At 43.4% G+C, this 15,168-nt stretch overlaps 1 protein-coding gene across 19 annotated transcripts in view; it reads right to left on the bottom strand.

Moving 5' to 3' along the window:
- UBAP2 (ubiquitin associated protein 2) overlaps positions 1 to 15,168 on the bottom strand; it is a 134,146-nt gene that overhangs the window by 87,010 nt on the left and 31,968 nt on the right. For 13 of the 19 annotated variants that reach the window (XM_064578987.1, XM_064578986.1, XM_064578981.1 and 10 more), the window contains one exon: positions 2,461 to 2,600. The exons of 2 other annotated variants lie outside the window; for them this stretch is intronic. In XM_064578987.1, coding sequence (XP_064435057.1) covers positions 2,461 to 2,559 — 99 coding nt within the window. In that variant the 5' untranslated portion in view covers positions 2,560 to 2,600. Of the gene's footprint in view, positions 1 to 2,460; positions 2,601 to 15,168 lie in introns of those variants that run through there. 4 more of the 19 variants (XM_064578997.1, XM_064578992.1, XM_064578998.1 and 1 more) reach the window with 3 other exon arrangements.

Consider the following 15,168-nt stretch of genomic DNA (forward strand, 5'->3'; position numbering starts at 1 on the left):
GGACATTATTGAGACAACTGGGACTACAGTAATATAGTCCGTAGATTACATGAGTTGATTTCCTGATTTTTTAATAACTGTTCTGTAATTATGTCTTTGACAAATAACATACTGAAGTACTCAGATGTGGTATTTACCACATCTACAACTTACTCTCAAAAGGCTGTGGGGAAAAACTGTATGTAGTTTCTTTTTTGGAGGAAGGAGAAAAATATAAACATGGTAAAAATGTTAATATTTGGGAGATCTGGATGAAGGATATTCAGGAATTATGTATACTATTCTTATTTAAATCTCAAAGCATGTTTTTTGGGTTTTTTTCTTTTTAAGTGAGGTTCAAAAAGACTTAAGTAATTCATCTAGTTGGTAAAGTGACAGACCCACTTTATTCAGAATCTAAGAGTTAATGGTCTTCTCTCTTACATCCCTCTGCTTTGATAGAGGTGTTCTGAGATAACCTACCTTTGGACATTTAGAACTGGGCAAAAAACATCTTACAGAATAAAGCGCTACCCCCACCCCCAGTTTAAGGTTGCTTCCTTAGGAAATACTTCCTAGAATGGGATTCATGCATAAATGAACATGAACAATGTTATTCATACTGCTTTTCTGAGAAATTCTCACCATACTTTTTTAAAAAGGAAAACTAGGAATGTAAAGGTCTAAGAATCCTTCCCACAGCTCAGTGGGCAGTTTTTCATCTACTTAAATAAAATGAGCCATCCCCAAAGTGCCCATGGAAAACTATTAGTGACAACAACCCTTGGGAGGAAGAGAGCCCTCCCTCCTCCAGTCTGGAGACTGATTCACTGGAAATCAGCCCAAGGACTCTACTTGGGTGGGAGACAGAAACAATTTACATTCCCAACATTTCATTTGGCCCTCTTTAAAAGATTACACTTTTTTTCTTTTTTAGTTTTTTTAAAAGATGTTACTTATTTATTTGAGAGAGAGAGAATAAGCAGGGGCAAGAGGGAGAAGCAGGCTCCCCACTGAGCAGGGAGGCCAATGGTGGGCTCCACCCCAGAACCCTGGGATCATGACCCGAGCCAAAGGCAGACGCTTAACCAACTGAGCCACCCAGCAACCCTAAAAGATTACACTTAAAAAAAAAGATTTTATTCTGAGGTAAACTCTACACCCAATGTGGTGCTTAAACTTACAATGTGAGATCAAGAGTCGCACGCTCCACTGACTGAGCCAGCCAGGCACCCCTAAAAGATTACACTTTTAATCTTGACTGACTGGATGAACAACAACAAAATGTTGTTTTATTTTATATTTGATTATAAACAGGGTTGCACCTATGATTATTCATAAATTGTATTTCTTCTTTGATAAGAAAATGTTTCATGAATGGGGCACCTGGGTGGCTCAGTCATTAAGCGTCTGCCTTAGGCTCAGGTCATGATCCCAGGATCCTGGGATCGAGCCCCGCATCGGGCTCCCTGCTCCACAGGAAGCCTGCTTCTCCCTCTCCCACTCCCCCTCTTGTGTTCCCTCTCTCGCTGTGTCTCTCTGTCAAATAAATAAATAAAATCTTAAAAAAAAAAAAAAAAGTTTCATGAATAGCCTCTTAAGCATTCACCTACAAAAGGAGGGTCTAGTATAAAAAGTCAAAATTTTTCCAACAAGAGGTAGTCTTTCATATCAGTTGTGAATAATTATCAGGGTAAATGTATTTAGGAACAAGCACTGAACAGCAGAGTTGTTTTTTTTTTTTAAAGATTTTATTTATTTATTTGACAGAGAAAGACACAGCGAGAGAGGGAACACAAACGGGGAGTGGGAGAGGGAGAAGCAGACTCCCTGCCGAGCAGGGAGCCTGATGCGGGACTCAATCCTGGAACTCCAGGATCATGACCTGAGCCGAAGGCAGTCGCTTAACCAACTGAGCCACCCAGGCACCCTGAACAGCAGAGTTTTAAGTCTATTGATAGAAGCAAAATTTAAGGCTAACCTTATACAGAAAAATGTAAAGCAACAATAGAGTCTACTCTCTCTGTCTCCCTTACTCCCTTAACATCAACAGGGCACTTGGTTATGACTGATTATAAAAAAGTACTTGTATTAGCTGTCAAAGTATAATCAAATCGTCAATCTGAAATTTATGATGGGCCTCTGAAAAAGGGTTTGCAAATCTAGTCAAAAACGTGTATAAAATGCTCGATTTGGGGGGCACCTGGGTGGCTCAGTCAGTTAAGTCTCTGCCTTCGGCTCAGGTCATGATACTGGAGTCCCAGGATCAAGTCCCGCATCGGGCTCACTGCTGGGCGGGAAGTCTGCTTCTCCCTCTGACCCTCCCCCTTCATGCTCTCACTCTCATTCTCTAACAAATAAAATCTTAAAAAAAAAAAAAAATGAATAAAAACAAGATTCAAAATCCTAAGGTATCCAACAAAGGAGAGTATGTGCTCCCTAATTAACATAACTCTACACAAGAGTTCCACAAAAACTTACCTGTACTACTTGTTTCTGTAGTTGTGATGCCTGTGTCGCTGAAGTTTGTGTTTTTTCCCGAGCACCTCGGGAACGGTCACTGCTCACCGAAGTCATCATATACAGTATATACAAAATAACGTATGTACAAAATAGAAAATCTGCAAGAAAGCAGGCATGGTAGTAAGCAAAACTTCCAAATCATAGTATAAGATAAGAATAAAATTCAGGAATAAGGAGAAAACACGAGACAAAACATAATAGGTCTCCAAAACACAAATTCTCGGGGCACCTGGGTGGTTCAGTGGGTTAAGCTCCTGCCTTCGGCTCAAGTCATGATCCCAGGGTCCTGGGATCGAGCCCCACTTCAGGCTCCCTGCTCATCGGGGAGTCTGCTTCTCCCTCTCTCTCCCCCTCTGCCTCTACCCCTGTGCATGCTCTTTTTCTCTCAAATAAATAAATAAAAGCTTAAAAAACAAAACAAAGCACCACAATTCTCAAGAAACAACCCATTAGGATTTTACATTTTCCTAGTAACAATTAAGCCAATTTTACTAATGCAATCTAAAAGTCTATGGTTGGGGCACCTGGCTGACTCAGACAGTGGAGTGTACAACTCTTGATCTCAGGGTTATGAGTTCGAGTCCGATACTGGGTGCATAGATTACTTAAAAATAGGGGCGCCTGGGTGGCTCAGTCGTTGGGCGTCTGCCTTCGGCTCAGGTCATGATCCCAGCGTCCTGGGATCAAGCCCCGCACCAGGCTCCCTGCTCAGCGGGAGGCCTGCTTCTCCCTCTTCCACTCCCCCTGCTTGCGTTCCTCTCTCACTGTGTCTCTCTCTGTCAAATAAATAAATAAAATCTTAAAAAAAAAAAAAAAAAGATTACTTAAAAATAGTATCTTACGGGTGCCTGGGTGACTCAGTCAGTTAAGTGTCTGCCTTCGGCTCAGGTCATGATCTCAGGGTCCTGGGATCAAGACCTGCCATCAGGCTCCCTACACAGTGGGAAGTCTGCCTCTCCCCTAGCTCATGCTCTCTCTCTCTCTCAAATAAAAACAAGAAATAAAATCTTGGGGCGATTGGGTGGCTCAGTTGGTTAAGCAACTGCTTTTGGCTCAGTTCATGATCCTGGAGTCCCAGGATCGAGTCCCACATCGGGCTCCCTGCTCTGCAGGGAGTCTGCTTCTCCCTCTGCCTCTCCCCCCTCCCACCCGCCTCATGGCTTGTGCTCTCTCTCTTTCTCTCTCTCGCAAATAAATAAATAAAATCTTTAAAAATAAAAAATAGGGTGCCTGGGTGGCTCAGTTGGTTGGGCGACTGCCTTTGGCTCAGGTCATGATCCTGGAGTCCTGGGATCGAGTCCCGCATCAGGCTCCCTGCTCAGCAGGGAGTCTGCTTCTCCCTCTGACCTTCCTCCTTCTCATGCTCTCTGTCTCTCATTCTCTCTCTCGCAAATAAATAAATAAAATCTTTTAAAAAAAAAATAAATAAATAGTAAAAAATAAAAAATAAAATAAAATCTTAGGGGCACCTGGGTTTTTATTTTAGTTCAGGTCGTGATCTCAGGGTCGTGAGATTGAGCCCCATGTGGGACTTTATGCTCAGCACACAGTCTGCTTAAAACTCTCTCTTCCCCCCTCCTCCACACCCACACTCTCACTTGCGCTCTAAAATAAATCTCTTTAAAAAATAAAATTAAAAGGGTGCCTGGGTGGCTCAGTCAGTTAAGCATCTGCCTTTGGCTCAGGTCATGATCCCAGGGTCCTGGGATCGAGTTCCACAATGGCCTCCCTGCTCCACAGGGAGCCTGCTTCTCTCTGCCTCTGCCTCTCTCTGTGTATCTCATGAAAAAACAAATAAAATCTTTAAAAAATAGGGGCACCTGGGTGGCTTAGTCATTAAACATCTGCCTTCGGCTCAGGTCATGATCCCAGGGCCTTGGGATCGAGCCCCGCTTCAGGCTCCCTGCTCCACAGGAAGCCTGCTTCTCCCTCTCCCACTCCCCCTGCTTGTGTTCCCTCTCTCGCTGTCTCTCTCTCTCTGTCAAATAAGTAAATAAAATCTTTAAAAAACAGTAGAAAAATAAAAATAAAATCTTAAAAATAAAGAAATAAAAGTCTATGGTTTATGATTATAGCAATTCTAAACAAAAATCTCAAACATCACCAATTGTTCTTAACCAGTATTTATTTTACCACTGCTTTTTTTTTAAGATTTTATTTATTCATTTGAGACACAAAGATACAGAGAGACAAACAGAGCATGAATGGGGGAGAGACAGAGGGAGAGGGAGAAGCAGGCTTCCCGCCTAGTAGGGAGCCCGATGCGGGGCTGGATCCCAGGTCCCTGGGATCATGACCTGAGCCAAAGGCAGATGCTTAACGACTGAGCCACTCAGGCGCGCTCTACAGTAAGAATTAAAAATAGAAATTAGGGGTACCTGGGTGGCTCAGTCAGCTGGGCGTCTGCCTTCATGATCTAGGGGTCCTGGGATGGAGCCCCGCCATCTGGCTTTCTGCTCCGCAGGGAGTCTGCTTCTCTCCCCCTCTGCCCCTCCCCCCCAACTCATGTTCTCTCTCTCAAATAAATAAAATCTTTAAAAAAATAAATAGGGTGCCTGGGAGGCTCAGTAGGTTAAGCATCTGCCTTAGCTTGGGTCATGATCCCAGGCTCCCTGCTCACTGGGAAGTCTGCTTCTCCCTCTACCCCTCACCCCTGCTCATGATCTCTCTCTCTCTCACACTCTCTATAATAAAATCCTTAAAAACCAATCAATAAAAATAAAAACAGGAATTAAATTTTGGACAGGATGCAGAGAAACTGTAACCCTTGTATACTGCTAGTGGAAATGTAAAATGGAACAGCCAGTACGGAAAACAGTATAGCTACCTCAAAAAAAAAAAAATACTATCTCATTCAGCAATTCCACTTCTGAGTATATACAAAAAAAAAAAAACTGAAAGTGGGGTGTCAATGAGGTATTTGTATACCCATGTTTATAGCACTATTATACCCAATAGCTAAAAAGTGAAAGCAACCCAAGTTTCTACCAAGAGATAAATGGATAAGCAAAATGTAGCATATACATAAGAGGCTGAGTAATATTCTGGGGTTTTTTATTTTTATTTTTTAGTTTAGTTTTTTTTTTTTTTAAGATTTTATTTATTTATTTGACAGAGAGAGACACAGCAAGAGCAGGATCACAAGCAAGGGGAGAGGGAGAGGGAGAGGGAGAAACAGGCTTCCCGCGGAGCAGGGAGCCCGATGCGGGGCTCGATCCTAGGACCCTAGGATCATGACCTGAGCCAAAGGCAGACAACCAACGACTGAGCCACCCAGGTGCCCCTATTTTTTAGTTTTTATGTGGGGCTTGAACTCACAACCCTGAGATCAAGAGTCACATGTTCCACCAACTGAGCCAGCCAGGCACCCCTATTATTCAGCCTTGAGAAGGAAGAAAATTTGGGCGCCTGGGGGGCTCAGTTGGTTAAGCATATGCCTTCAGCTCAGATCATGATTCCAAGGTCCTGGGATCAAGTCCTGCATCGGGCTCCCTGCTCCTTGGGAGCCTGCTTCTCCCTCTGCACCAGCCCCCCCACCCGCATCTCTCATGAATAAATAAAATCTTTTAAAAAGGGGGGGGGGAGAAATTTTTTTTTTTTTTTTTTTTTTTAGTAGGCTCTACACCTAACATGGGGCTTGAACTCATGACTTGGGAGATCCACAGGCTGAACCAGCCAGGTGTCCCAAAAAAGAAGAAAATTCTGACACATGCTACATATGGATGAACCAGGAGCATTATGCTAAGTAAAATAAGCCAGTCACAAAAGGACAAATACTCCATGACTCTACTTATATGAGTTACGAACAATAGTCAAATTCAAAGATTTATTTATGAGAGAGAGAAAGAGCACGAGTGAGAGTGAGCATTGAGGAAGGGTAGAGGAGAGGGAGAGTCTCAAGCAGATACCACACTGAGTACGACCCTTAGGATCCTGACTTAAGCCGAAACCAAGTTTCGTACACTTAACCAACTGTGCCCCTAGGCGCCCCTACAATAAGTCAAATTCATAGTCAAGGAGCACCTGGGTGGCACAGTCGGTTAGGTGTCCAGCTCTTGGTTTTGGCTCAGGTTGTGATCTCAGGACCCTAAGATTCAGGTTCTGCACTCAATGCGGAGTCTGCTTGGGATTCTCTCTCCTCTCCCTGTGCCCCCCTTGTACCCCCCCCTTGTCTCTCTCTCAAATAAATAAATCTTAGGGGAACCTGTATGGCTCAAGTCAGTTAAGCATCTGCCTTCAGCTGATGACCCGAAGGTGCTGGGATCGAGCCCCACATTGGGCTCTCTGCTCAGTGGGGAGCCTGCTTCTCCCTCTCCACTCTGCCCTTCCCCTGCTTGTGCTCTTTCTCTTTCAAATAAATAAATAAAATCTATTAAAAACAAATTAAATAAATAAATCTTTTTAAAAATTCATAGTCAAATCTGAAAGTGGTCACCAGGGGCTGAGAGTTGGAGGGACTGGGGAGTTCTGCTTAATGGTTTTGAAATTTCTGGGAAGATAAAAAGTTCTAAAGAAAGATGGTAGTGCTGATCACAAAACCATCTGAATGTACTTAATTCCAGGGAAATGTACACTTTAAAGCTGTTAAAAGAGCAAATTTTATTTTGTATATTTTACCTCAATTTTTAAAAACAATGCAGCAATGCCTTAAAAGTTTCATTTCCAAGCCCAAATTCTACACTCGGCAAAAATACCAAGTGGGACAACTGGCTGGCTCAATCAGTAGAGCATGTGACTCTTGATCTTGGGGCTATGGGTTCCAGCCCCACAATGAGTGCAGTAATTACTTAAACATAAAACCTAGGGGTGCATGGGTGGTTCAGTCAGTTAAACATCTGTCTTCGGCTCAGATCATGCTCCTGGGGTCCCGGGGTCAAGCCCCTCACAGGGCTCCCTGCTCAGCAGAGAGTCTGCTTCTCCCTCTGCCCCTCACCCCACTTGTGCTCCCTCACTTGCACATGCGCTCTCTTCTCTCTCTCATATAAATAAAATCTTTCAAAAAATAAATAAAATCTAAAAAAAATGGGGGGGGATGCCTGGCTGGCTCAGTTTATAGAGCAAACAAATCTCAGAGTCATGAGTTCAAGCCCACATTGGGCAAGGAGCTTACTTTTAAAAAAATAAATAATAGGGGTGCCTGGGTGGCTCAGTCACTTAAGCATCTGCCTTCGGCGGGTCATGATCCCAAGGTCCTGGGATGGAGCCCTGCTTCGGGCTCCCTGCTCAGTGGGAAACCTGCTTCTCCCTCTCCCTTTGCCGGTCCCCATGCTTGTGCTCACTGTCTGTCAAATAAATAAATAAAATTAATAATAATAAATGTTTAAAAAAATACCAATCAAGGGGCACACCTGGGTGGCACAACTGGCTGAGCGTCCAACTCTTGGTTTCGGCTCAGGTCGTGATCTCAGGGTCACGGGATCAAATCTTGTATAGGTCTCTGTGTGGAGTCTGCCTAAGACTCTCTCCCCTCTCTCTCTGCCCCTCCCTTCTGCTCTCACCAGATCTTTAAAAAAAAATTTTGGGGGGGCGCCTGGGTGGCTCAGTTGGTTAAGCGACTGCCTTCAGCTCAGGTCATGATCCTGGAGTCCCAGGATCAAGTCCCGCATCAGGCTCCCTGCTCGGCAGGGAGTCTGCTTCTCCCTCTGACCTTCCCCCTCTCATGCTCTCTGTCTCCCATTCTCTCTCTCAGATAAATAAATAAAAAATCTTTAAAAAAAAATTTTTTTTTTAATGGGGCACATGGGTGGCTCTGTCAGTTGAGCATCTGACTCTTGATTTCAGCTCAGGTCATCATCTAGGGGTTGTGGGATAGAACGCGGTATTGGGGTCCACGCTGAGCATTGAGTTGGCTTGGGACTCTCTCGCTCCCTCTATCTCTGCCCCTCCACCCCCACTTGCACAAATGCACTTTCTGGAAAATAAATTAGTATTTTTAAATGCCATAAAAATTTTAAAATGCCAATTAGGGGCGCCTGGGTGGCTCAGTTGGTTAAGCTTCCAACTCTTGATTTCAGCTCAGGTCATGAGATCAAGCCCCACATTGGGCTCTGTGCTCAGCAGGGAGTCGGCTTGAGATTCTCTCCTCTCCCTTTGTCCCTGCCCCTGCACACTCACTCCCTCTCTCTACAAATAAAATCTTAAAAAAAAAAAGTACCTATCAATTTAAAGACAAAACCAAGTTGTGTACACATATGCAATAGCTCAGAAAATCAGGACACTCCAGGAACCAACCAAAAACAAAAGAACAAACCAAGGAGAAGCTATTTACAATTAACACCATGAATTACCTACCAATATCCATTCACAACATACTATTTCTCCCTTGCAATCCTCTTGTGAAGAGGGCAGAAAGCTAAATACATAATTTCACAGCCTCCCTTGCAGCTTGGAATGGCCATGGACCACTTTCCTGAAAAACCATCTGAATACTCATAGCACCTTCACTCAGTCCCCTAAAACCGAAAATAAGCCAATGTCCTTCAAAGGTTGAATTATCTGGAGCATAACCATATGGTTGGAATATTTCTCAGCAATAAAAAAAGAATGAAGTATTGATAAACACAACAGAGATAAACCTGAAATATATTAAGTGAGAGAATCCAGCCTCAAATTCATTATGATTCAATAGTATTCTATTTTATTTTGACATTATGGAAAAGACAAAACTACAGTGATAGAAAACAGGTGACTGGTTGCCAAGAACGGGGCGGGGGGGATAACAAAGGGGTCCAACAGGGTCCAACACAGGAGAAGGATCACCCCAATGACAGTGAAAAAAAGATCAAGAAGACAGCTATTAGGAGGCCTATGAAGCAATGAATTCTAATCAGAGGAAAGAGGGCAACCACAGAGATGCCTCCAAGAAAATGTTTTTGAGAACCCTTAGAATTTGCACATACAAAAGAAAGTATAGAGGTTAATCAGTGGTGGGTACCTAGAAAACTAAGGACGGTGGAAAAAAACAATTGTTAATTCCAAAAAAAAAAAAAGGGTGCAACATGGCTCAAATATAACATTTATATTGTTATAATAATATAGACAGTGAATACTGATCTAACCAAAAATCACTATATAATACTGGGAGGACAGAAGAGAAGAAAGTGTCATATAAACTGAAAAAAAGGCGGGAGGAAGGCATAAGAAACACCTAAGAGTTGAAATTGACAGCTTCTGGAGAGTGAGATTCAGGAATAACTCCAAACAAGGTGAAGGATTACTGTGGACATACTGAACATGTTGAAAACAACAAAATGTTTTATTGAAATTTACTATGTGCTACCAAGTTAAATATTTTATATACATTACTCCCAGTAATCCTCAACAACACTCTACAGAACTTGGCATAATTCCCATTTTAAGAATCACAAATAAAAGTCGGGGGAAGCTTAGGTGGCTTGGTTGGTTGAGCATCCGACTCTTGATTTCCACTCAGGTCATGACTTCAGGGTCATGAGATCGAGCCCCACCTCCAGCTCTGCGCTCAATGTCGAATCTGCTTGTCCCTCTCCATCTGCTCCTACCCGTGCTCGCATTCTCTATCTCTAAAATAAACAAAATCTTAAAAAAAAAAAAAAAAGAAAGAAAGAAAGAAAGAAAGAAAGAAAGCTAAGAAAGGTTCTACATAGACCATTAAGATGCAATACAGAGAGTCCTAACTGCGTATTTCCTGGGGTACAGAGCCTACAAACCAAACTACATACTATATTATGAAATAACCATTGCCTTCATAATCCTAAACTAGGAAAACAGTGGCAAGAGGGCAAGCTGGAAGAGACAAAACTCTTAACTATGAAAACAAGACACACAGCAACAAGCTCCGAAGTCCATCTGTACCACACCTAACTTTTCAGGATAGTCATATACACTCAGAAAAACAGCAATGTTGAACATTATCATTTAAAATAACATGGAAATGCGCCTGGATGGCTCAGTCAGTTAAGTGTCTGCCTTCTGCTCAGGTCATGATCCCAGGGTCCTGGGATCAAGCCCCACATGGGGCTCCCTGCTCACGGGAGGCCTGCTTCTCGCTCTCTTCCCTGCTTGTGCTCTCTCTCGCTCTCTCTCTCTCTCTCAAATAAATAAAATCTTAAAAAATAAAATAACATGGAAGTAAAACCTTTTAAATTTCAAGAATTTTAAATCACTGAATGGAATGTCCATTGGGACTCCAACTAGGTCTTCACTGGTGACCACTATCAATACAGCTTCAGTAAAAAAAAAAAAAAAAAAAATAGTGATGAGGAAAAAGCCAAGATAAGTGAGGAAGAGAGACAGCAAACTAAGCATACTTGAAAGACGTGGTAGCTAGGAGATAAAGAGCATCAAAGAAGAGTTTTGCAAGGATTAAGAACACTGGGGCGCCTGGGTGGCTCAGTCGTTTAAGTGTCTGCCTTCAGTTCAGGTCATGATCCTGAAGACCCAGGATCGAGCCCCACGTTGGGCTCCCCGCTCAGCAGGGAATCTGCTTCTCCCTCTGACCCTCTTCCCCTCTTGTGCTCTCCTCAAATAAATAAAATCTTAAAAAAAAAAAAAAAAAAGGATGAAGAACACTGATCTAGTCTAATATATGCTAAGCCCCTTGAGGACAGTGTTTATTTCTGTCCCATCACCCTTGTTCTTCTGGGGCCGAACATGGGAGGTACGCACAATTTAATACATACATATTTACTGAACAAAAGAGACCTAGGGGTACCTGGCTGGCTCACTGTGTAGAACATGCAAGTCCTGATCTCCAGGTCGTGACTTTGCACCTGAAGTTGGGTGCAGAGATTACTAAAAAAAAAAAAGAAATTAAAAAAGAGAGGGGGCGCCTGGGTGGCTCAGTCAGTTAAGCAACTGCCTTCAGCTCAGGTAATGATCTCCAGGTCCTGGGATGGAGCCCTGCCTCGCCTTGGGATCCCTGGTCAGCGAGAAACCTACTTCTCCCTCTTCCTCTGCCCCCCGCCCCCTACATGTGCTCTCTCTTTCTCTCAAAAAAATAAATTAAAAAATCTTTTTAAAAATTTTAAATAAAAAAAAGAGAGAGACACCTATGCATGGGCTGAAGAGATAACTGAGAGGCAACACATTTGAGACAGCAATGAAGGAAAATGATCCACTTGGAGAAAAAGAGGGATCTGTCACCATACCCAGCAGAATGAAGAAAAAGAGAGGCATAAGAGCAGCTAAATTTTTATGATTAGGAGAGACAGTCAACAGAGTTTGTTGTATTGGTCTTTAATTTTTAGTAAAATAGACAAAAACATCTGCAGAGAAGGAATACTAGATGGGGGGTGGGTAGAGGAATATAAGAAAATGGCAAAGGTTTGTGACAATTACTAAGGTGAATAGAAGGGGAAATCAATAGAAAACAAGTAAAAAGAACTGAAGAGTGACACAGAGGATCCCAAGTGAAAGCAGAAATCCTGAATATACATATAGTGCCGTTAATCCACATATTAACCATGAAAGCAAATCAAACATCAGAAATTCAGAATCACAATTTAACTGAATAATCAAGGGAGATGTGGGTTAAGATGAATAAATCCCTTGTTGAAATATCCACAAGGGATGCCTGGGTGGCTCAGTCGGTTAAGCATCTGCCTTCAGCTCAGGGCATGATCCCAGAGTCCTGGGATCGAGTCCCACATCCAGCTCCTTGCTCAGCGGGGAGCCTGTTTCTCCCTCTGCCTGCCGCTCCCCCTACTGCTTGTGCGCTCTCTCTCTCACTGACAAAAATAAAATTTAAAAATTTACCATGTGGTAACTGAAATATCCCACAAAATAAAAGAATTTGGATTTTAAACAAGAGTCCATTTATTTGGGGCACCTGGGTGGCTCAGTCAGTTAAGCGTCTGCCTTCAGCTCAGGTCATGATCCCAGGGTCCTGGGATTGAGCCCCACACTGGGCTCCCTGCTCAGCAGGAGGCCTGCTTCTCCTCCCTCTCCCACTCCCCCTGCTTGTGTTCCCTCTCTCACTGTCTCTCTCTCCATCAAATAAATAAATTAAATAAAATAAAATAAAATAAAATAAAGAAGAGTCCATTTATTCAAGGCATAGATGATGTCACCAGGTGAAGAGCTGCTCATACCTACCCCTAACACTGGGGCCCTTTCCAATAAGCTTCAATAAATTTGAAAATATCCTTCCTAAAGAAGGCTCTCCAGCTTATTACAATCCTAGCTGCAAGATTCACAATCTCTGTCTTGCCCCCTGCTCAAAATAAAGCTGTTACCTTTCTAGCCCTGTCCGCCATGGTGCTTAGCAGCCAGGAATGCATGGTCTCAGACATGTTTACCAAGTAAAACACTGATTTGAGGGGCGCCTGGGTGGCTCAGTCATTAAGCATCTGCCTTCGGCTCAGGTCATGATCCCAGGGTCTTGGGATCGAGCCCCGCATCGTGCTCCCTGCTCAGCGGGGAGTCTACTTCTCCCTCTCCCACTCCCCCTGCTTGTGTTCCATCTCTCGCTGTGTCTCTCTCTGTCAAATAAATAAATAAAATCTTTAAAAAAAAAAAAAGATTCACAATCTCACTAAAGGTAAAAATAACATGTTTAAATAATATATATATATTTTTAAGATTTTATTTATTTGCTTGAGAGAGAGAGCATGCAAGAGAGTGAGGGCAGAGGGAGAGGGAGAAGCAGACTCCCCGCTGAGCAGAGAGCCTGATGCGGTGCTTGATCCCAGGACTCCAAGATCATGACCTAAGCCAAAGGCAGACACTTAACCCAGTGAGCCACCCAGGCGCGCCTTAAATAATGTTTTTCATTAAATATGTGTTTCATTCTGGGTGCCTGGGTGGCTCAGTCGGTTAAGTGTCTGCCTTTGGCTCAAGTCATGATCCCAGGGTCCTGGGATTGAGCCCCCCATTGGGCTCCCTGCTCAGCGGGGAGTCTGCTTCTCCCTCTCCTTCTGCCCCTCCCCCCCAATTCGTGCTCATGCGCACGCTCGCTCTCGCTCTCAAATAAATAAAATCTTCAAAAAAATAAAGATGCGTTTCATTCTAGTATTTTGAGTCTCATTAAACCTTCTGGGTCATTAAGTACTTAGACAATTTGGTGAAAAGTATGGACTCTTCCCCCAGAAAAACATATATGCATGCACAATTCTACCTTGTGAAAATTTCAGTAGGTTTAGATCTCTCATACCCTTCTCCAAAGCAATAGACAACCCCATTCCACCACCCCCCTCAATGTCCACGGATGCCCAGGCTAAAAACCATGCTCTAAAAATTAGAAGTACTCTCAGGGGGCCTGGCTGGCTCAGTCAGAAGAACACATGACTGCTGATCTCTGGGTTGGGAGTTCGAGATCCATGTTGGGGGTAGAGACTGCTTAAAAAAAAAAAAAGTTTAGGGGAGCCTGGGTGGCTCAGTCAGTTAAGTGTCTGCCTTCAGCTCGGGTCATGATCCCAGGGTCCTGGGATCGAACCCCGTGTTGGGCTCCCTGCTCCGCGGGAAGCCTGTTTCTCCCTCTCCCATCCCCCTGCTTGTGTTCCCTCTCTCGCTGGGTCTCTGTCAAATAAATGGTATCTTAAAAAAAAAAAAGCTTAGAAGAACTCTAAAATATACTTAAACCTGGGGCCCTTATTCTTTTTTTTTTTTTTTAAGATTTTATTTATTTATTTGCGAGAGAGAGAATGAGAGACAGAGAGCATGAGAGGGAGGAGGGTCAGAGGGAGAAGCAGACTCCCTGCCGAGCAGGGAGCCGGATGAGGGACTCGATCCCGGGACTCCAGGATCATGACCTGAGCCGAAGGCAGTCGCTTAACGAACTGAGCCACCCAGGCGCCCTAGGGCCCTTATTCTAAAGGGTATCCCTGATCAGGCAAATTTAAAATTGTAACTGCAAGGGCACCTGGCTGACTCAGTCAGTAGAGCATGCAACTCTTAATCTCTAGGGGTCATGAGTTCAAGCCCCACGCTGGGTATAGAGATTACTTAAAATATAACTGCTAAATTAGTTATGAATCAAATCTCATAATTATCGGGCGCCTGGGTGGCTCGGTTGGTTGAGCGACTGCCTTCGGCTCAGGTCATGATCCTGGAGTCCCTGGATCGAGTCCCGCATCGGGCTCCCTGCTCGGCAGGGAGCCTGCTTCTGCCTCTGACCCTCCCCCCTCTCATGTGATCTCTCTCTCTCATTCTCTCTGTCTCAAATAAATAAATAAAATCTTCAAAGAAAAAAAAAATCTCATAATTATCACTTTTTATATGGGCTCTCTTCTCTGCTCCCCTAAAAACAAAAGGCACCTGTTTTGCTCCCAAAGGAAAAATTAAGGGAAAACTCATACTCTGACCCTCAAAAAAACTTACACCTAGGGGCGCCCAGGTTGCTCAGTCGTTAAGCGTCTGTCTTCGGCTCAGGTCATGATCCCAGGGTCCTGGGATCGAGTCCAGCATCGGGCTCTATGCTCAGCAGGGAGTCTGCTTCTCCCTCTGCCCCAACCCCTGCTCATGCTTGCTCACTTTTGCTCTCACAAAAATAATCTTTTAAATAAAATAAAAAATAAATCTTAAAAAATATTATTGCTATCCCCATTTATACAGAAGCACAGACAAAATATTTCTCAAAATAAACAAGTGAACAATGTATGAGTTGGCTCAACCCCTCAAAATTCTATGCTATGGCCTGTAGCAAAACTTCTAGATACACACAAAAAAAGAAAAATCAATGGATAAAAA

The sequence above is a fragment of the Mirounga angustirostris genome, unplaced genomic scaffold (genome assembly GCF_029215605.1).
Source record: "Mirounga angustirostris isolate CCGP_5_RB_7025 unplaced genomic scaffold, mMirAng1.0.hap1 SCAF_15, whole genome shotgun sequence".
Lineage (NCBI taxonomy): Eukaryota > Metazoa > Chordata > Mammalia > Carnivora > Phocidae > Mirounga > Mirounga angustirostris.